This window comes from Mauremys mutica, chromosome 1 (genome assembly GCF_020497125.1).
Source record: "Mauremys mutica isolate MM-2020 ecotype Southern chromosome 1, ASM2049712v1, whole genome shotgun sequence".
Taxonomy (NCBI): Eukaryota; Metazoa; Chordata; order Testudines; family Geoemydidae; genus Mauremys; species Mauremys mutica.
The window spans coordinates 67080589-67102327 of record NC_059072.1 but is presented as its reverse complement, the minus strand read 5'-3'; the positions used below and the strand labels follow the sequence as shown (position 1 = coordinate 67102327).

Here is a 21739-nt window from a genome sequence, read left to right as displayed (position 1 = left end):
AGCCCTAAGTAAAATAAAATAAAACACACAAGTCTGAGTCTAATATAGTAAGAAGACTGAATACAGACAAAATCTCACCCTCAGTGGTGTTCCCGTAAGCTTCCTTTTACAGACTAGTCTTCTTCTAGTCTGGGTCCAGCAATCACTCACACCCCCTGTAGTTACTGTCCTTTGTTCCGGTTTCTTTCAGGTATCCTTGGGGGTGGGGAGGCTCTCTCTTAAGCCAGCTGAAGACAAAATGGAGGGGCCTCCCAGGGGTTTAAGTAGACTTTCTCTTGTGGGTGGAGACCCCCTCCTCTCTCCTATGCAAAGTCCAGCTCCAAGATGGAGTTTTGGAGTCACCTGGGCAAGTTATATGTCCATGCATGACTCCGTTTTTACAGACAGCAGCCATTGTTTACATGCTACCCTGAACATCCTCAGGTAGACTTCTTATGAGGATTGGCGCTTTCCAAGATTCATTGTCCTTTAAGTGTTTCTTGATTGGCCACTTAATTTGCACATTCCTTTCTCAAGAAGCTGACCAAATGCTTTACTAGGCTACTTGGAAATCAAGCAAGTATACAGCCAATATTCATAACTTTGAATACAATGACACATGCATACAAATAGGATGAATAGATTCAGTAGATCATAACCTTTACAGAGATATGTTACATGGCATATGTAGCATAAAACATATTCCAGTGATGTCATATAAATACATTCATAAGCATATCTGCATGAAACCTTATGGGGTGCACCGTCACAGTGCCAAACCGGGTTTAGGTTGCAGCCTCCGAGCTTATCACCTGTGTTAACCCGACAGCCCCGAGATCCAGTCTAGGAGTGGTAGGACCATAGGGCTCCACCCAGAGAGGTATGAAGGTAAAGAAATCTGCCTCCAAAGGGGTGCACTTAAGAGGAACTGAAAGGGGTCTAAAGTGTGATTTGCCCCATAACCTTGACAGTCAGTAAAATACTTGTACCCCTGCTGCCAGATCTTTAGAGAAACTGCTGCCATCTTTGTACTACATAATTCAAGAAGTGGGGGAAATCAGTTGAGAGGCTACCCTCTTAGTGCCTGCTATTGTTTAAAATAGCTTTAGTGAGAAAAGTTTGTCCTACCTAGCTCCTCCTGGAGCATTATTAATTATTTGCAAGGCCTACAGGTCCCAACCAAGTTCAGGCCATCATTGTGTTAGGCAAGGTCCAAATGCATTGTAAGAGACAGTCCTTGCCCAAAAGAGATCACTTAGACAAGCCAAATAAGGGCAAGAAGGAAATTAGAGAAGTAAGTAAAGTGACTTGCCCAGGGTCAGTCCAATCCACTAGACCACACTGCCTCTCAGCTTCCAGTGGAAGCTGAATGTTCGGGACCTCCTTCACAACAGCCCAGAAAAATGGGCCTGTTGCTTCCATTGAAGACAATGGCAACTCTCTCCAGCTTCAAAGGGAGCAGGATGGGGACCATCATTTATGTAGAACAGTTTTTTTATTTGAAGTAAATGTCACACAAAAGATGCCCAATAAGAGAAAGAAGGCTCCTGCACTGCTGCTATATCACTTCCTCTAAGCTGTGACAGTATGTCTTCATGCACCAGTTATTTAATCACAGTACTGCTACTCTTTTCAGAAGAAAGTGTTGTGTTTTAAATAGCTGGGGTCATGCTGATAATTGTGTTCAGTGAAGACTAGCCAGAGAAAACTTAAACTCACAACATGATTATCTGCTAGTTTTTTGGGGGGTTTTTGGCCCACCCCTGAATATTTCCTTCTCTTTTTAATGACCTTGCTAGGACATTCCATTTTATAATAGCATTGGAATATTGCAGACAGCGACTTGTGGCCATCACAGCACGTCTCCTGGGACAAAGGGCTCACCTTCACTGAGTACCTTATAACATGCGCTGTAATGGTTCCATAGTTTTATGCAGTTTGGTAAGCACTTTTGTACCTGTATTTTATTTGTTTGTATCTTCCCAGCAGTATTGCCCATGAGCAAGGAAGGGAATGCTGCATAAGTGGCTATAATGATGCAGTACGGCTTTCCCAAATAGAGTATTTTTCAGTGCTGTCACTTGTAATCAGATAAAGGAGATTCAGTGTAAATTCTTTAGTTTCTACTAAAATTAGACAAAGCTTATGCTCCAATATGTCTGTTAGTCTATAAGGTGCCACAGAACTCTTTGTCGCTTTTTACAGATCCAGACTAACACGGCTACCCCTCTGATACTTGACACTAAAATTGGAGAGTATTTTACCTGAAATCAAGGACCCTGATTATCCCATCCATTGCTCATGGAAAACAATGGAAGTTGTGTGTGCCACCAAAGGAATGATCAGGCCTTTGTATTTTGAGTCAGAAAACTAGCATTAGGCTTTGATCATCATGCATCCCCCAAACAAATGGGTGGCATTCAGATAAAGGTCAGTCCTGATCCTGAAGCCTTTACTGACATGAGTACTCTGAGTGGGTTGATTAATTTGGAACGACCCACATGCTTTGCTGTTAGAGAATTGCTTATAGAGCTAAATGCAAAATTCCCTCCCTCACCCTCCAAATACTAAATGCAAAATTCCCTCCCTCACCCTCCTTATAGGGGTGTGCCAATGTCCATACAGTGCTTTGAACATATAAAGTGCTGTTAAGTCTACTGAAACATCAAGCCCTAGATGTATCAAGCTAGGCATGCAACCACTAAAACACTTAAAATTAATGGACTTAATCTCACTGTGTCTCAGTTCCCCATCTGTAAAACCCCTACCTAGCTCACAAGAGTCTGGAGAAGACAAACTCATTAATGGCCGTTAGGTTCAGCTACTGTGGTGAAATGACCGTGAGGAAATTAATAATTCTGTATCCAGTGCAGGGTTTGGATGTGTGCACTAAGTATGGCCTGGGCCCACAAACTGAATAATGAATATAAAGAAATACAAAAACAAAACAGCTGCTTCATTCTCTGCACACAGTCCATCCTGTGCACTGAATGAGGCAGGGGCCCTGTGTAAAACAAACAGCATGTGATCATACAATTACAGACTGTACCATAATGTATATACAGAAGGGGGCCAAGATAAGGTTGCACAGGCGACCTTAATTCTAGCATTTCCTAATTTTGGAGTGCTTGACCTTTGCAACCTTAATGTTTTCAGTGCAGTTTTTTGGTGATGTAATATACACTATGGCTAGATGAGTTGTCTGAGTTGGTATAGCCCAACTATGGCCACATCCAGCCCGCGGGACTGTCCTGCCTGGCCCCTCCCCCGCCACCCCCTCCCCCACAGTCACACCGCCGCGCGGGCAGCGCTCTGGGCAGCATGGTTGCACGTTCCTGCCAAGCAGAGCGCAGCGTGTCTGGCTCCGACCAGGCGGCGCGCTGCCAGACATGCTGCTCTGAGCGGCGTGGTAAGGGGGCTGGGGCTGGGGGCTTGGATAAGGGGCGGAGGCTCCCAGGGAGCAGTCAGGGGGCGGTTGGATGGGGCAGAGGTTCTGGGGGGCAGTCAGGGGATGGGAGGGGGGTTGGATAAGCGTGGGAGTCTGGGGGGGTCCTGTCAGGGGATGGGGGTGTTGATAGGGGTCAGAGCAGTCAGGGGACTGGGAGCAGGCGGTTGGATAGGGGATGGGGTCCTGGAGGCGGTTAGGGCCGGGGGGGTCCTGGGAGGGGGTGGTTAGGGGACAAGAAGCAGGGGGGGTTGGATGGGTTGGGGGCTCTGAGAGGGGCAGTCAGGGGGTGGGGAATGGGAGGGGTCTGATAGGGGGCAGGAGCCAGGCTGTTTGGGGAGGCACAGCCCTCCCTACCCAGCCCTCCATACAGTTTTGCAACCCCAATGTGGCCCTTGGGCCAAAAAGTTTGCCCACCTCTGGTATAGCCCAATATTAGGGTGGTGCAGCATACTCCATCCTCTTCCCCCCACAGTATACGAGTCATGGCTAAGGCTAATCCTTCACCTGATCCCCTTCTGGAACATTGTACACGTGGGGGAATAACTAGTGAGCTATCCTTGAGCAGTTCTATCCAGCCATTATATGGGCAAGGCATGTTATTCACTTCTTTCCTTCTTCCCAGCCACTTACTGCACCCCCACCCTCATGGCCAGGAAGAATCTAGACAATTACACACACACACACAGACATACACACACACACTATATTTTATACATAGCTAAAGATACACACGTATTCATTCAAATAGGTCTTTTCTAAAACAAGTATAAATCAGACAAGTTATTTTTTGCATCATGCTCAGTTGCAGACATAAAGAGAAAAAATGATTCTAAACAAACAAGTAAGGAGGCAGATGTCAATTTATTTTTTAGCTGTGAGCTGACATATTCCACTGTAAATTTACACAACTAAAAGTATTTTTTGGCACTCTGCACTATATGTATTAGCAATCAATTCAGAGTTTGAGATTAGCATCAACATAATTGGTACTGGATCCTGGCTCCATAGTTAATCTATTCTGCTTGATTAATGGTACAGAAGGCATAAGTCTTGATATTTTTTGTACTTGCATTTTATATGGAAGGTCTCCAATGGCCCAAGCTGTTAAACTTTGGCATGAAAATGGTTATTGCTATTGGAGCAACTAAAGAAAGTTTACAATAAGTATTATAATTAATTTAATCTGAAAAATCCATCATCCACAAATCAGGCACACTGAAAACAAACATTTAAATTGCTGTAATCCTATACAGTATTTTACATTCATATTTTTGGATTTACTCTGACCCAGCTGCCTAATCTTTTAAGAATCAAAATGAATCTGGGATTGTGCAATTGTATGATTATTCCCTGTAATACAACTTTTACTTTATTACAGATCAGTTGGAGAAAATTTGAGGAGATCTCTGTTCAAAACATACAATACTTGCTAGCATGGCAATATAGATACCTGAAGTTATGAATCCAAGCTGAAATGCTAAACTATAGAATTTAGAAAATAGTTTTACAACCCAAAAGCACTGTTTTTGGAAGGGCTACATTGCCACTAATTCAGTTTTGTTGAGTAGAAAGTTTGTAATGAGACCAAAGCACACATTTTTCATACTACTGATTCACACAGACGGTACAGATACCCTAGTGAATAATTAAACCAGGGTAAGGAAAATAAAGGGTTTTTTAATAAACTTTAAGACCATTAAAAACAAGTTGTTCAGGATTTTTGCTATAGTTAATAAAAGTATACCCAGTCGATTAACATACTGGGTGTCTCCTGCTGCAACCCATAACTTCGATAAAAACATTTGGGGGTTAACACAGCTGTCCGATTGTTCATTCATAAAATATTCTTGACTAAAATTATTAAACTAAACCACATTTATAATCTGTTAATAAGGCTATGCTACATTAGCATAACATTCGGAAAGCTTTTAAAAGCCTATGATATTTGATGACAAAACTAAAAAGAAGCTATTGCCCAAGACAAAGACATTAAACTAAAAAAAAAAAATCTGCTATGGACACAAACCATGTATGTCACTACTCTTAAGGTAAACTATTATGCCAAACCAAAATTCAGGTTTTTGTTTGTTTGGGATTTTTACATGAGTTTCTAAAAGTAGGCAAAATAATTGAAGAGCATTTCCTTCTATGCCTTAAATTTAGTTTAATTAAATTACTAGAGAATTTACTTATGAGAAATATATACATTCTACTCTTACAGTCTCATCTAGTAAATTAGTGTCAGCCAGCCTATATGCCACAATAAGAGACCAAGGAAGCTTAAGATGCAATACAATTGTTAAGGAAAACTAATGACAATATTAGTTAAAAACTTGTAACAGCAATATGCAGATGTATATTTGTTTGTTTCTTCAAGTTTCTAAACTACACTTATAGGTGCTCATACAATGTTCTGCCTGCCTAGCCCCATAAACTAAAAATCACCAATCAAATAATGGGTTGCCCATCAACATACCACCTCAGGCAACACTCTCCTCAACAGCCTTGGAGAGCAGAGGAAAAAGAGGGTTTTATCAAAGGTTAACAAATCAGTGCACTGATAGACTAAGGAAGGGGTCGGCAACCTACAGCACGCATGGCATCTTTGGCACGCAAGCCGATTTTGCCTGGCACACAGCTGCCAGTTAGGGTCCCAGCCGCCGGCCCACTCATCTGAGTAAAGCGGGGCCAGCGGCCGGGACCCCAGACTGGCAGCAGGCGCGCCCTCTGACTCCCCCCTCACCGCGCTCAGGTTCTGCGGCTCCCGGGAGTGTGAGCCGCCGGGGCATGGGGCCCTGAGCCTGCTGTGGGAGGGGCGGTGGCAGCAGCTCACACTCCTGGGAGCTGCAGAGCCCGAGCGCGGCGAGAGGGGAGCCAGGGGAGGCGTGCATGAGGCCTGCCGCCCGCATGCATCCACTGCAGGAGCCACCCCCGGGGGGCACCGGGCCACAGCCCAGGTAGGCATGCCCCCCGGCTCCCCCCTCACGGCGCTTGGGTTCTGCGGCTCCCGGAAGTGTGAACCACCGCTGCCCCTCTCACAGCTCCCCCCCCCCCCCACAGCTGCCTCAGCACTCCACATGGAGTTTTAGCTCCACGTGGAGCCAGAGTCTCACCAGCATGGGCCTGGTAAGGGGAGTCCCGGGGAGCAGTCAGGGAGCGGGGGGGGGGGGGTTGGAAGTTCTGGGGGTCCTGTCAGGGGGTGGGGAGTGGTTGGATGGGACGTGGGAGTCCCCGGAGGTCTGTCTGGGGATGGGGGTGTTCATAAGGGTTGGGGAAGTCAGGGGAGAGGTAGGGGCTGAGCAGCCAGAGAGTGGTGACTGTTGACTGAGAGCCCAGCTCCACAGGCAGCAGCATAGAAGTAGGAGAAGCAGTACCGCAACCCCCCCTACAAGAACCTTGTGACACCCCCTCAGCTCCTTTTTGGGTCAGGATCCCTACAATTACAACACCATGAAATTTCAGATTTAAGTAGCCAAAATCATGAAATTTTTAAAGTCCTATGACTGTGAAATTGACCAAAATGGACTGTGAATTTGGTAGGGCCCTAAATATCATTCAGGGGCTTTTCCTAGGTCCTTCTTTTGCCCATCATGTTACTGACGGCTAGAGCTGGGTGAAATTTTTCAACCTAAACTTTGGGGGGGGGCATGAAAAAAGCAGATTTAGTGATATTCACACATTTCACAAATCCATGTTGATTTCGCAGCATTGCTTTGGTAAATAAATAAAATAAATTTGAACCTCCCCCCCAATCAAAATTTCATTTCAATCATTTCAAAATGAAATGTTTTAGTATTATTCAAAATTATTTTATCTATAAATTGTTTAATTAAAAACATTAAAGATTAAAAACATTAAATATTGCTCAAAATCTAAACAGAACATTTTGTTCAACCCAAACTAATTTTCTTTCAAGTATATGATTCACCACAAATTTTGAAAAAAAAATTGTTTTCAGTTCTTCTGGAAACTGAACTTTTTATTTTTCAGAAATGACAGTGAACCAGAAAAATCCAATATTCACACAGCTCTACTGATCACCAACGTCCCTACTGAAAAGGGTGCTGCAGTAAAGCAGGGTGGTTGGAACAGTTTGAGGTACATGTGGTACATCTTTGTTCCTTGCCAAATGACTCTCACCAATGTCTACTGTAAACAAAACGTGTGTCGGTCTCTAAACCAGCCTGGCGGGGCTGCAAGAAACTTATGGATTAATGTCTCACTCCATGATATAGGGTGTCATCCTGCCCCACTGAAGTCAATGGGAGCTTTAGCAGTGACTTCGGTGGTACAGGATCAAGCCCATACCAAAGAGCTACACACAGTACTTACCTTTCCCATGCCTTCCTCCAATTCCTATTAGATTTTAGTGCCCTGCTTTCCCTGGTACTGACTTCTGCCCCCTCCCCACCTCTTTCTCCTTGCTTATAAGTTTGGCCTCGGGGGAAAAAATAAAAAGACCTTAGTACATGTTTCTTCTTTCAGGGCATAAACAAAATCTGGCACTAAACATGCGTGTTCTAATGCCTTCCTCCAAATTACTTCCCTCCATCATTGTCCTAGTATGATTAAATACTTTGGTCCTTTCTCTTGCAAGCGCTGAATGAACATTAACTAATCTTCACAACACTCCTGTGAGCTAATTTATGTTCCTATTTATTAAATAGAGAAAGACCAAGAAGATAGAATTTCCTAGGCTACCCAACAAGTCAATCTCTGTCAAGTTCTTCATCCACTGAAATAGTTCACCCTTGTACTATGCCTACTGTGATCCTAGTTTACTCTTTTGTGCTAAGCCATATCACAAGTGTTACTGAAGCCCTTATAAGTTTTCTGCACTTTAACTTCTCATTCTCTCTAGTAAACCAATTCCGTCAGATTTTCAGGAACTTTCTCTCTTTTGTAAATATACATTATACTGAACAAAATTTCCTCCAGCCAACCAGAATGCCAGAAAATGTACTTACGCATTAAAAAGTGCTTAAAAAAAAAAAGCTAAAAAAAAATTGAAGGGTCGATGCCAAATCACATTTCAAACAAATTTCCTTTCCCGTTTTACCTAAACAGTACCTCAACATCTTAGTTTACTAAATTTAACATCAATTCTGTTTTTATTCAGTAAGTTTCACTTTCGAGTTCTCTGCTGCAATATTTAGAATGCAAACAGTGCTGACCAATGCTTGCTTAAAAACAACATTATCTGCTGTCTTAAATAAAATCATAAGCTCTTTGAGGCAAGATGCTAATGATCCTGTTCCAGAAAGTACCTTGCACTTTTGGGCATTGTAAAAATAAATACATAAGAGCAATAATAATTGTGATGTTAGGCATAGCAGAAGCTCATTTTTATAATTTTGTTCAAATCTGACATAAAAGATCAAGTTATTTATGAACATACAAGCAAAAATTGCCTAAAAGCCAATTGCCACTAAAAAAGTAATCGATATACAGGAAAACTGTGTTTTAGTTAATTTCCTATTTTCCGATTAGCTGCACCGATCCAGCAGTGCTGAGATCTACCATGGTGCCATCCTAGAATCCATCCATCCTAGAATCCATCTGGAAGATAAAAGAATCCAAATAGGTGTTTTAGAAATTTTAAAATCTTCCTCTCTCTCACACACACTTGGATCCATAGCAATGTCAGGAAAACATACACTTTTGCCAAGTAATGGTGCGTAACCACTTCTAACATGAATATAATGGCTTCAGTCAGTTTTCCTAGCTGATGCAGAGACCATTATTGAAGAACAAACTTGAATTCTATTAATGTTAACTTAACTCAAATTGTAACTTTGGATCCCTAAATTGAACTCCCAGAATATGCCCATTCAGTACAGGTATAATAAATCTTTAATCTCCTGAATCTTCTCTGCATAATTTCTTGTATCCTTCATTCAGGTTAGTTCCTCAAAGCTTCTGTCTGCAACTAATTTAGTACTGAGAAAATGGGGGTACTTACCTCACTTATGGCAGTGCTATATTATATTACCGTTAGTTCATCAATGGTGTTTCCAGAAATTTCAAATCTGTTGCAGCTCTCCTTGTCTGAAGAATTCTTGAGCACACTGTCCTTTGTGGAGTGCGTCAGACATTCTAATCTCTTGGCCATTGCTTAAGAAGAGTAGTCAAGCATGACTTCTTGTGTTTGCTCCAAGAGATACAGGAGACAAACAGGTTGATTGCCAAAAATATCCCAAGCGTGCACATATTGCAAAGCTCTGGATTAAGCCACATTATGAAGAGAAACATTAAAAGAATATCGACAGAGATCACTAATTTCATGCTCATGGATGTGACATTTTCCAGATTTTCTTCAAGATTCTTTACGTTTCCCTTGATGTATAGTTGAATCCAGTATCCTAAATGCTTTTGTTACCACTGAAGTAAAACATTGGGTGTTTTGTAACTGACACAGTGTAGACTTTCAGGGAGTAGAGTAGGCACACTTCATTCACTCTCTCCTTGATGTACTTAACTCTTCATGCGCCACCTTCCTTTCTCGTCTCCTAAGTGTTCTACATTTTTTATTTAAACTTCCAGGTTTCCGCGCTCAGTATTGTGTACCCATTCATATATGCCTGTAACTATATCCCCCTTGAATATTTGGCACTCCCTTGTTCATCCACAATGGTATGCTTATGCACAACAATGCGTTGGAGACTTGCAGCTTTGGGACATAGCTATGAATCACACTATACTATAGCCTGCCAGCTAATCTAAATCAGGAACTTTCAAGTAGGAGCCAAATGCAAGAGAAAAAAAACTTTAAAGCAAAAACATGAAAATAAGCATTTGCTTTTGTAGCACATGAAATATAAAAAGGGGATAGTAATTCTCATAGCATAAATACACACTCAATGCTTACCTCGCTGCAACAGCTGTGGGTTTTTTACCCTTCCTTCCACTTGCTTATATTAACTGTGTGCCAATTTAGAAAAGTGTTTAACTCCTTTGCCAGCTACTACACTTGGGGTAAACTGAAAGGGCAGGGATCATATTTTACAAACACAGCCACAGAAACACACCTCATAGCCCAGGAGAAATTTTTTTTGTTTCGTTGGTTTAAAGAAGAGGGTTGCAAAGGTGGAATCTTCCCGGCATGTGCTCAAAGCAAAGAATACACTGGCCTTCCGTTCCACATCATTTTTCTCGTTTAATTGCTAGTTGCTGAAGTTGTGCGTTTAACTTCTTTTCCGGCTGGCTCTCCCACAGTGGGAGTCTTTTCAATCGTTTCCCTGGAATGGGGATTTCCTTAAAGGGATCAATACGGAGCAGCCCGGTTGGAAGGAAGAACCTCGGATCTAAACATCTGCAATAACCGCGAAGGAATCGCAAACGCAGCTGACTGTGTGCGATTCTTTTGCCGTCCCCAGCGCGCCTCCTCTCAGGACCCCTGCCCCTCTCTCTCCGAGCAGCCGGGGGATAGATTGCACCGAGGGGAGGTCGCAATCCGTTGTCAATGGTGTTTCTCTCTGGCCGTGTGTGGAGGTCCCGGTAGATCGGGGCTCAGACACAAACCTGGCGTTGTTATCCTCGCAGCCCCGATGGATTCCGCGGCTTCAAGCTCCCATCAATTATTGGCTCTTTTACTGGACACGATTAACATTAGGGGGGTGGGGGGGAACTCCAGGCTCTTCTTCCCATTAGACCTGTGATCGCCTTCAGAGGACCTGTGAGCAGGTCCGTCCATGCCGGGGCTGGGAAGAGGAGCAGCGTGAGCCCGGGTGACGCGCTTATCCACGAAAGAAGTTAACTCTGGAGGTAAAACTTTGCTGGCCTACGGGCGGCGGGCGCGAAGCAGGCGGGGAGGAGGGAGGGCTCCAAAGGCTGCAGCGCCTCAGTTAGATACTGACAGGAGCGCGGGGCTCTAGCAACAGGCGGCGGCACAGCCGGAGCAAAGAGGGGGCAGTAGGAAGCGAGGGGCTGATCTGCTTTTGCTATTCAGGCCATTAGATCCAGTGTCCGTGGGTTCCCTCCCTCCCCCCATCCCCGGGATTCAGAGACAAACCCCAGAGCAAGGGCTGGCTTCCCTGTTCCCGCAGCTGGGGAGTTACAAGCGCCCCGGGGCCTCCCCCTGCCCTTCTCTCCCTGGCACAAGTTTACCTTAGGGTTGGTGATGAGCTGGTGCTCGTCCTGGTGCAGCAGCGCCCTGGAGTTGGACTCCGAGTTGTTGACGTAGATCTGGAGGCAGGGGTACAGCGAGGTGCCCTTGCAGTCCGTGCCACACGTGAACGTGCATTCAAACATCTCCCCGATCTGTTGCACCGAGAGCACCGTGCAGTTGGCAGCTTTGCCTTGCAAATCTTGCAAAGCGGGGCTGAGCCAGCAGAAACCCAGGATGAAGAGCGACACGATGCCAGAGACGATCAGGAACAAGCCGAGCCGGATGCTTTTGTCTTCGGCTTCTGTGTACTCGTAAGACACCCTGATTTTCGCCATCTCCCCCTACCACAGGCAAGCGCTGCCCCAGCCTGGCAGCAAGAGCAGCAGAGGGTGCGAGAGGAGGAGGAGGAAGGGGGCGATCGGAGACAAACTCCCTCCACTCCAGCTGCCGAGCTCCCCTCCGCCGGGGGCCGGAGCTCCCCTGCTGAGGCGAGACGCCGCCGTGCAACTCTTCACTCCCCCCGCATGGTGCAAGGCGGAGGGTGCCAGGCACCAGTGCAAGCCCCCTCCTCTTCCCCCCGAGCCAGAGGTGTTTCCCGGCCCTCTCGGCCTCTCCCTCCGCCAATGATCGGGGCTGGCTGGGAGCTTGGCAACATCTGCCGGGGGCTAAGCCGCTTAGCGGGAGCGAGCTCGCTGCTCCCCCAGCAGCCCCTCATGGCTGGGAGACTCGCCTGCTCAGCCCTGACCCCGCTGATCCGCGGCAGCCGGCTGATCCAGCCCCCGGGCGAGGCAATCTCCTCTCGGGACAGCTTGGCCCGGGATTATCTGCCCCCGGAGACGTGTTGCAGGAAGCGCCCGATTACTGCTCCGGATTAATGCCACCGAAAGGCGCTCCTGGGCGGGGGCGAACGCCGGCCCCACCCGGGGCAGGGCAGCGGAGACGGCGGGATCAGCGCCGCACGCGTGCGGGTAACTCGCTCGCACCCAGCCCCCCGCGAGGAGGGGCCGCTGGGGAGCCGCCTCCGCCGAGACACTTTTCATTCAGCGCTTCGATCCGCGACGCCGCCGGGCTGGCTCGGAGCCAGGCCCCGCCCAGCCGCACGGGGCCCTGCTGCCAATCCAGCCCGCGCCGCGGGGCCCGACCCAGGCCCCCGAGCAGCAAGCGGCGCGTTCAGAGCCCGGGCCCGGAAACCAGCACCCTCGAGCTCAATGGGGGGCCCCAGTCCCTGTCAGGCGAGCGGGACTGCTGAGCCCTCGCTTGGCCGGAGCCGGGAGCAGCCCGCCCGCCCTGGGCCAGGTAATCAGCCTGGCTGCAAGAATGTCTCCCCCGGGCGCCGGGAAGACACTAAACCTGGCGCCTCATCTCAGGGCAGCGCTAAAGCGGCCAGCTACAGAAACCGGCCCCCGGCGGTGGCTGAGGGCGCTGAGCTCGTTGCTCCGAAGCACGTTGGGCGCCCTGCGGCCTTTGCACACGGTGCTTGGGAAGGAGGCCGCGGGCTGGCAGCGCAGCCAGAAGACAGGAGGAGGGGTTGGTACATAGGGATAGCCTAGGAGAACCCCCCCCCCCCTGCGCCCCTGCAAGAGCCTCTGGGGGGTGGCCAGGGTTGCCAGCTTTGACTGGGTATATTCCTGGAGGGTTCATCACATGACAATCTTTAATGAAAGATTAATCTTTAATTCTTGAGGGGTGGCAAGTGTTGGTGCCATTAGGCATATTCCTAGATAATTCAGGAGGGTAGAAAACCACAGTATTAATGAAGTCTTTCTGTACTAGGCCTGAATTGAACCAAAGTTATTTTATGCTGGTCTAAGAGTCCCTTTATGTTAAACTCTAGTTGAATTCCCAAGTTAGAAGTGAGAATGGAATGTGTAACTGTTTCTTATCAGTACAACACGGACAGCAGGAGATAGTAAAAAGAGGCCCCTTTTATTACTTGTGTTTAGTTTATAAAGAGGGGAGACAAGATAATAAATTCCGAAGTGAACCAGGCTAACAGCCTTGAAAAGTTACTAGCAGATAGATTGTTTGCTGTCAAGAATGATTTAACCTGTTAATGTAAACGCTAGCTATACAATGTGTCTACTATATGGGAGGAGGAAGGGGGGGGGTAGTAAGGGGAGGAGTGTGGGGGGTAATAGAGATGTGTAACTGAAATCATGTATAAGAAGAGACACACAGCTTCTATCTGTGTGCAGGATCTGAGATTGTAATATCTCCCTGGCACCTTACTTGAGCTCAAATAAACTTTTTCTGCATTCTCCACCCTGGTGTGATAATTAGTGCGACGCACACCGGGCAACGAACCACTGTTTGCTGCCTCAGGCCTTTTTGGGCCGGCAACACAAGCGTTGTGGGTGCTCTCCTTGCTGGGCAGAGGGCTCATTCGACAGACCCTCTCCTACCCCTCAGCGGTGTGCCTATGCCGATTCAGCAGCAAAAGGACCTACCTTCTGTGGGGGGGGAGAGAAATACACAGTTGTGGACATGCCCACTGGCCTTCACAGGGGCGGCTCTATGGTTTTTGCCGCCCCAAGCACGGCAGTCAGGCGGCCTTTGGCGGCACACCTGCAGGCGGTCTGCTGGTCACATGGATTTGGCGGTGTTTCTGTGGGTGATCTACCGGTCCCGCGCCTTCAGCGTACCCACCGCCAAATTGCTGCCAAAGCCGTGGGACCAGTGGACCTCCCGCTGGCATGCTGCCAAAGGCTGCCTGACTGCTGCCCCCCGCAGCTTGCCACCCCAGGCACATGCTTGCTGTGTTGGTGCCTGGAGCCGCCCCTGGCCCTTCACCTTACCTACACTCAACATGGAGATGGGGGGAGATCAGAGCTGCTAAGCTTTCCTCCTCCCCCCACAGAAAATCAAACCAATGCCCATGTGGCTAACAGCCCAAACTCAGCTTCAAAAAGTAAAATCTTTTACAGGGCTGTGCTCAGAACATAACTGCAGGAATGATAGAACGACGATTTAGACAATTTTTGAATGTCTAAGGTCACCTTCTGTCACCCACAGCAACTCCATTCCAGAGCAGATTGCCTGATGTAACTGGTAGAAGTAGCAGTTACTGTTTTCCAGTAACCAGGCTTCAGCTTTACTCCAATTTGTGAGATTAATTATGTCCTTTGCATTAGAAAGGGGTCGTAAAAGCAAAGTCTTACTCAATTAAGTTTAAAAAAAAAAAGTGATCCTGCTGAGTCAATGTGAAATCAGCAGGAAAAACGTTTCTATTTGCAAATCTGTTCTAGTCCAGCATGTACTCTACAGGAAAACCTAGCAACCAGAGTTAAACATAGGTTGTACCCTGCCAAAAAAACGTGGCAGTCCAGAAGCCTGGTAAGTCAAGGACAAATGAATTCACTGGCAGCAAGGCCCACAAACAAAGACTGGGAAAAACCAAGTGCTGCTAAAGAAAGTACTGCTACAGAAAAGTTTAGCAACCACATGCATTAAGCTATAAGCAAAAGTTGAATTAAAACAATTCATTTTTGTATAATACTGCAGCAAAACAGCAAACATTTATCTTCTAGACACCATTTTCTGTGTCAAGTTGTCTGATGTTGCAAACAACCGTGAGTGACAACCTCAGGGCAAACTGCCAAGAAGCAGGGCAGAGACCACAAACTGGTGGTGTGTTCTATATTTAGATTTCTCTAACCTAACCAAGTATCAAGTGTGAACTCCTCAAGCACTACAACCGCTTTACCCTTGCCCCCAAGACAAGCCTGCCTTTGTGCTAGACAATCCCTCCTTACTCCAAACATCACAACAATATTCAGTTTACTCCCAGTCACAAAGGACCAATCACTTACCCCAGGCCAAGTGCACCCTGATCTCACCAGACAAAGTTTGTAGTCAATCCTATAATTAACTAAAGGTTTATTAACTAACTAGGAAAAAATGGGAGTTATTTACAAGATTAAAGCAAATAACCATACACATCAATGAGTTACAGACTTAAGTTTCAAAATGTAATAGAAGCAGCTGTAATGTTCTAGCTCTATATGACCTTTAGGGCTAATCATTCTAAACAGCTGGGGATCCCTTGCTTATGCTTAGAAGTCTTGCCCTCTTCCTGAAGTCCAAGCAGCACTGGGATAATTTCTTCTTGACAGAGATTTTTATTCCCTTTCTCCAGGTCAAACTGATAGGACCAGGGTTTGTGTACATCCTCTCTTCATGGGTGTGCGGGGAGCAATAAGCAAAGTCCTTTGTCCACTGATTTTACACACTGGTTCATCTAGTGTCTATAGGGCTTCTTTTGTTGAGCAGGAAATGACCCCTCTTGTGATAAACTAGTATTTCACACTTGGTATTACTTCTCTCCTGACTGTGGGGGATAGCAAACACTTTTATAGTTACAGAGCAAAACATTTAAATATTACCTTATAACATGCTATACAGATATTATAAGTGAGATTAATGCAGCAACTCAAACATTTCATAAAGTCCAAATACACATATATAAATCTAATAGCTACTTTATCAATGCTAACACACAGTTGAGCCAGATGGTTTCCAGCTATGGCTTTATCAGCATAGCTCAAGCGGGGGAGGGGTAGCAGTAGCTCAGTGGCCTACTAAACCCAGGGATGTGAGTTCAATCCTTGAGGGGGCCATTTGGGGATTGGTCCTGCTTTGAGCAGGGGGTTGGACTAGATGATCTCCTGAGGTCCTTCCAACCCTAATAATCTATGATTCTATGATACAAACCTTGGCATGAGCTGGCACCTGGTCTGCCAGTGTCAAACTCTGCTCCTTCCTTGTGCAGTATCTTAAGTGACTCATTGGTAAAAAGTTTTCTGGGTGGTTGTGTGTGCATGCAGACCAGCAAAAAGAGTAGTTATGGGGTACATACACAAATTTAATTAAAAGTGCAGTCAGATCTAGTGTTTCTGATTAGTGTAGCTTTATGGTCACAGAGAAAAGTAGCCTGTCCCAGATGGGTCCAACCCCACTGAAGATCCAGTTGTTGAATACAGCCTGTGAATAGAGTCAGTGAGGCATCCAGGATAGCAAGTTCATTACCCTGTCTCACTGGCCACTGCTTGTTCATAGTAATCGCTTTCAACCCCGTACAGTTTAGTTCAGTAGTTGATCCTGGAAGTGACAATTATGTGGACTACTGTGGCCAGGTCCATAGCAGAAAAAGGGCAGTCTCATGCCTGGCTGCAGCTATTGAAAGGCGCTTCTAGTTACTGATGCCAGTAAGGAGTCCTTCGGGACCCCCAAGACTCCATCCACACTGGTGCTCAGAGGACAGACACCTTTGAAGAAGGGTAATGTTATGATTAGGGCCAGTACTTGAAAACACTTTCCTCTTTCCACTCTCACCTCCTATGTCTTCCCTGGGTTTAACTAATATGGGTTTTACTGTTACTCAGGCACTGGCAGTATTGAGTAATGGGACCATGCCTGATGTGAAGTTACATCATCAGTACCAGCAATATGCAGAAGTACATACAAGCTGCTTCTACGAGATTAAATATAGATGTTGAATAGGAAGAACAGGGGTGATTACTGCAGGACACTAGGAGTGGTATGATCAGTGGGGCCACTAGATGATCGAGGTGCTAAAGAAGCACACAAGGAAGATAAGCCCATTGCAAAGAAGCTAAATTAATTCTTTGCATTGGTCTTCACTGCAGAGAATGTGAGGGAGATTCCCACACCTGAGACACTCTTTTTAGGTGACAAATCTGAAGAAATGTCCCAGATTGAGATGGCAGTAGAGGTAGTTTTGGAACAAACTGATAAATTAAACAGTAATAAGTCCCCAGGACCAGATGGTAGTCACCATTGAGAGTTCTAAAGGAACTCAAAGATGAAATTGCAGAACTACAAACTGGCACGTAACTTATCACTTAAATCAGCCTCTGTAGCAGATGACTAGAGGGTAGCTAAATTAGTGCCAATTTTAAAAAGGGGTGATCCTGGCAATTACAAGTCAGTAAGCCTAACTTCAGTACCAGGTAAATTGGTTGAAACTATAGTAAAAATAGATCAGACAAATAGATGAACATGATATGTTGGGGAAGAGTCAACACAGCTTTTATAAAGGAAAATCATGCCTCACCAGTCTAGTAGAATTCTTTGAGGGTGTCAACAAGCACGTGGACAAGGGTGATCCAGTGGATACAGTATACCTGAACTTTCAGAAAGCCTTTGACAAGTCCCACACCAAAGGCTCTTAAGCAAAGTAAGCAGTCTTGAGATAAGAGAGAAGGTCCTCTCATGGATCAATAACTGGTTAAAAGATAGAGAAAAAAGGGTACGAATAAATGGTCAGTTTTCATAGAGAGATGTTAATAGTAGGGTCCCCCAAGGATCTGTACTGGGACCAGTGCTGTTCGACATACTCATAAATGATCAGGAAAGGGGGGTTAACAGTGAGGTGGCAATGTTGGAAGATAATACTAAATTACTCAAGATAGTTAAGTTCAAAGCTGACTACAAAGAGTTACAAAGGGTTCCTAGAAAACTGGTTGACTGGGCAACAAAATGGCAGATGAAATTCCAGCTTGATAGGTGCAAAGTAATGCAGATTGGAAAAAAATATTCCTAACTGTGCATACAAAATAATAGGTTGTAATTTAGCTGTTACTACTCAAGAAAGAGATCTTGGAGTCATTGTGGATAGTTCCCTGAAAACAGCTGCACAATGTGCAGCAGCAGTCAAAAAAAGCTAACAATGTTAGGAACCATTAGGAAAGGGATCGATAAAATAGAAATCATCATCATGCCACTGTATGAATTCATGGTACACCCACACCTAGAATACTACATGCAGTTCTTCTTGCCCCATCTCAAAAAAGATATATTAGAATTGGAAAAGGTACAGAGAAGGGCAAAAAAAAATAATTAGGGTTATAAAACAAATGCCATATGAGGAGATTAAAAAGACTGGGATTGTTCATCTTATAAAAGAGACAACTAAGGGGGTGGGGAATACAATAAAAGTCTATAAAATCATGAATGGTGTGGAGAAAGTGAATAGGGAAGTGTTATTTACCCCTTCATGTAACCCAAGAACCAGGGCTCACCTGATGAAATTAAATAGCAAGTTTAAAACTAACCAAAGGAAGCACTTTTTCACACAACATACAGGCTACCTGTGGAATTTGTTACCAGAAGATGTGATGGCCAAAAGTAGAACTGGGTTAAAAAAAGAATTAGATACTCATAGAGGATAGGTCCATTTTCTACCAAAGATGGTCAGGGATGCAACCCCATCATCTGGGTGTCCTTAAACTTCTGACAGAAGCTGGGGCTGGATGCCAAGAGAGGATTACTCTATAACTGCCCTGTTCTGTTCATTCCCTCTGAAGCATCTGGCACCAGCCAGTGTCAGAAGACAGGACACTGGGCTAGATGGACTATTGGTCTGATCCAGTATAGCCATTCTTACATTACAAAAACATGGCTAAGACAGCCTAGCCTAGGTAAAGGTGATAAACAGGTCTACCCTAGACAAAGGAATGTGGCTTTACCTCAATTTACATATAGCAGTAAACAAAACCATTGAGCTGAACTGGCAGGGGCTCTCATGATCCTGGACTTGAGAGAGAGAATTAACATGGCTTCTGTACCCCAAAGAGACATGCAAGACTGAATCCAGGAGGCCTTCCTGACTTGTAAAACAAAGACATTCCTTTGGGGATATAAGGAACCAAGAGAGACTCCATCTTTATCTTTCACCTCAGGAGACAAAGAAACCAAGCAATTTGATCTCTGTGATGCATCATGGCCAGTGGAAAGCAGGAAAGGAGACTAGGGGGTGAGAAAAACCTGCTTGAATAGACTGCATCTTGCTAGGTTAAGTTGTAGTCTTTTAGATGTGTGTTTTCACTTTTATTTGGTTGTAACTCTCTCTACCTTTATCTCTTTTGCATGGTATCATTTAATCCATCTTTTAAAATTAATAAACTTGTTTTACTTTTGCTATTAACCCAGCTCAGTACTGTGTTTAAAGGGTCATGTGTATTTATCTCAGTTAAATTAATAAACTGATCTATTGACTCATCAGAGTAGCAAACTTAATATCTTGTGAATGCACAGTGGTAGTCTGTGTATTGCAGAGAAAAATCTGAGCATGGGGCTGGAGTTCACTGGTTGTTACTTGCTAGGCAAGGTTTGTGCTGAGAGAGCCTTGAGGAGTTTGCTGGGGAGGTGAACAGACTGGGGGACAAGGAGCTGACACACTCTAGTCTTCGACAAATCTCTCACTTGCTGTGGCACAGAGGCACTACAGTGGCTCACAACTCTGGGCATCCCCTTGAGCGGGTTACAACATGAGACTAACAATCAGGGCCAGCGCAGTGTGATTCTTTCTACCCTCCCAAATCACCCAGTCAACCAGGAGGTTTACAGTCATGATCAGCACCATCTCAGTGCTGTATCTGGTCTGAAATCCAATTCGAGGGTCTATGTTGTTGACAGATCAGCTGTTTGAAATGTGTTCTTCAGGAGCATTTCAATCAGTTATGCAGAATATGGAAGAGTCGGTGATAAATGACAATTATTTGCATACAAACTCCAGATTTTTTTGAGGAGGGGATTGCACATTTAAAGGTGGCCCCATAGACTGCCTACCCCAGCATAAGTATAGATCTCCTTGCAAAAGGCATTGGGTGTTTTCAGAGACCTACTGAATGGCTCACTAACACATTTACACTGACCAAGCAAGCATTGCCTAAAGATACAGCTGTGAAAGCATGCTCAATTGTATCCTCTCTCACCTGTTCTGATTCCATAGCCTTTAGTGTGGGCAATTCTATACAAACAGAGCAGTAGTAATTCCAGACAGAAGCTGAGCTTGCAGTTCTTCAGGTGACGTACATTGGACAACATACAGAAGTAATCAGAGAATAAATATGGAATAGCAGTGTCGCTTTTCACTGTCACCTCTCTCATAGGGCAATGCTCAATGTCAAACCCTTACAAATAAGTAAGTTCTTCAAATGTTATATTCAGCAATATTTGGTACAAAGTCTATCAAGAATCTACTTTTGTGATATGAATATAAATGCTATTGAATATTATCCACAGTTGCACCACTACATTCTTTATCCGGAGGTTAGCTCCTGTATATCACATATATGTTTATAATCAAATATTTTTCAGGAAAATTACTCCAATCTTAGGTGTGTGGCTTGCTGTCTTTAGTTCTTCATACTATCTGCTGCCATCTATTTTTTATATTTCTAACACACTCCTCATTTTGGCTAGTTTTTTATCATCATCTGTCCCCTACAATCATTCTGAACTGCTAGCATTTTTGGAGATGGTGCTCTCTTGTAAACCACAATGCTGCTCTTTGTGCGCACGCGTATGTAAGTAAAATACTAAAACTTCTTACAACGATTCTAAACCCTATGTGATCTACATCCAGCCCTCTAGTTCCTAACAACTCATTTTTACCACATAGGTTTCTTACTTGTCATGTCTACCTTCCTAAAGGACAGCTCCCATGCTGACAAATTCTTTGTTCCTCTGCCTCCTGATTACCTCATTACATTGTGTTCTTATATGAAAGCATGACTAACCCTCCCACTATTAGTCTTCCCCTTTCAAACAATTAGCAATAGGAGTCTTCTCACATTTGGTATTCAATTTTGTACCCTCCCCTACTCCCTTCCAGTATCAATACCCATCCATGTGTTCTGTACTCCGTCGTTATAAGACACGGGGTCTTTGCATGTAAGGGGGACATTAAGTTTCTGAGATTCACCATCCTTTTCATTGTACCAAAACTGCATACATTCCTTGGTTCATCCACCTGCTAAACAAACAAAACTAACTTACACACATTTAATCAATTCTTCACCCTGAAGCCTTTTTTCTTACATATATCACCATTAAATTGGTTAACCTGCTGGGAAAAGAACACTATTTCTTGTCTTGTAAGTACTACAAAACCACTTATAGATAACTTTAGCTCACTGAACAAATGTGCCTTCACAAGGTGGTGAAATGAGAATGGAATATAATGCTGAACACTTACCAGGTCCTTTACCTTTACAAAGGGCTCTACAAATATTTACATTCCATACATTTTATTTGGGTCAGAAGAAGTTACATATGCAATCATTAATGCCCCAATCATAGGATTTGTGATTGGCCAGAGCTCTGCACCTTCAATGGGGCTCTGCATGGGCAGGCCCCAGCACCTGTGCAGTCCCTCTGAAGGTGCACCTGTACAGAGTGAT

General features: G+C 44.8%; 1 protein-coding gene across 2 annotated transcripts in view; it reads right to left on the bottom strand.

The window, feature by feature from the left end:
• The window catches only part of KCNMB4 (potassium calcium-activated channel subfamily M regulatory beta subunit 4), an 85329-nt gene extending 72738 nt beyond the window's left edge, over positions 1-12591 (bottom strand). For both annotated transcript variants that reach the window (XM_044978711.1, XR_006572280.1), the window contains exon 1: positions 11534-12591. In XM_044978711.1, coding sequence (XP_044834646.1) covers positions 11534-11869 — 336 coding nt within the window. In that variant the 5' untranslated portion in view covers positions 11870-12591. The remainder of the gene's footprint in view (positions 1-11533) is intronic.
• Positions 12592-21739: the final 9148 nt, after the last annotated feature.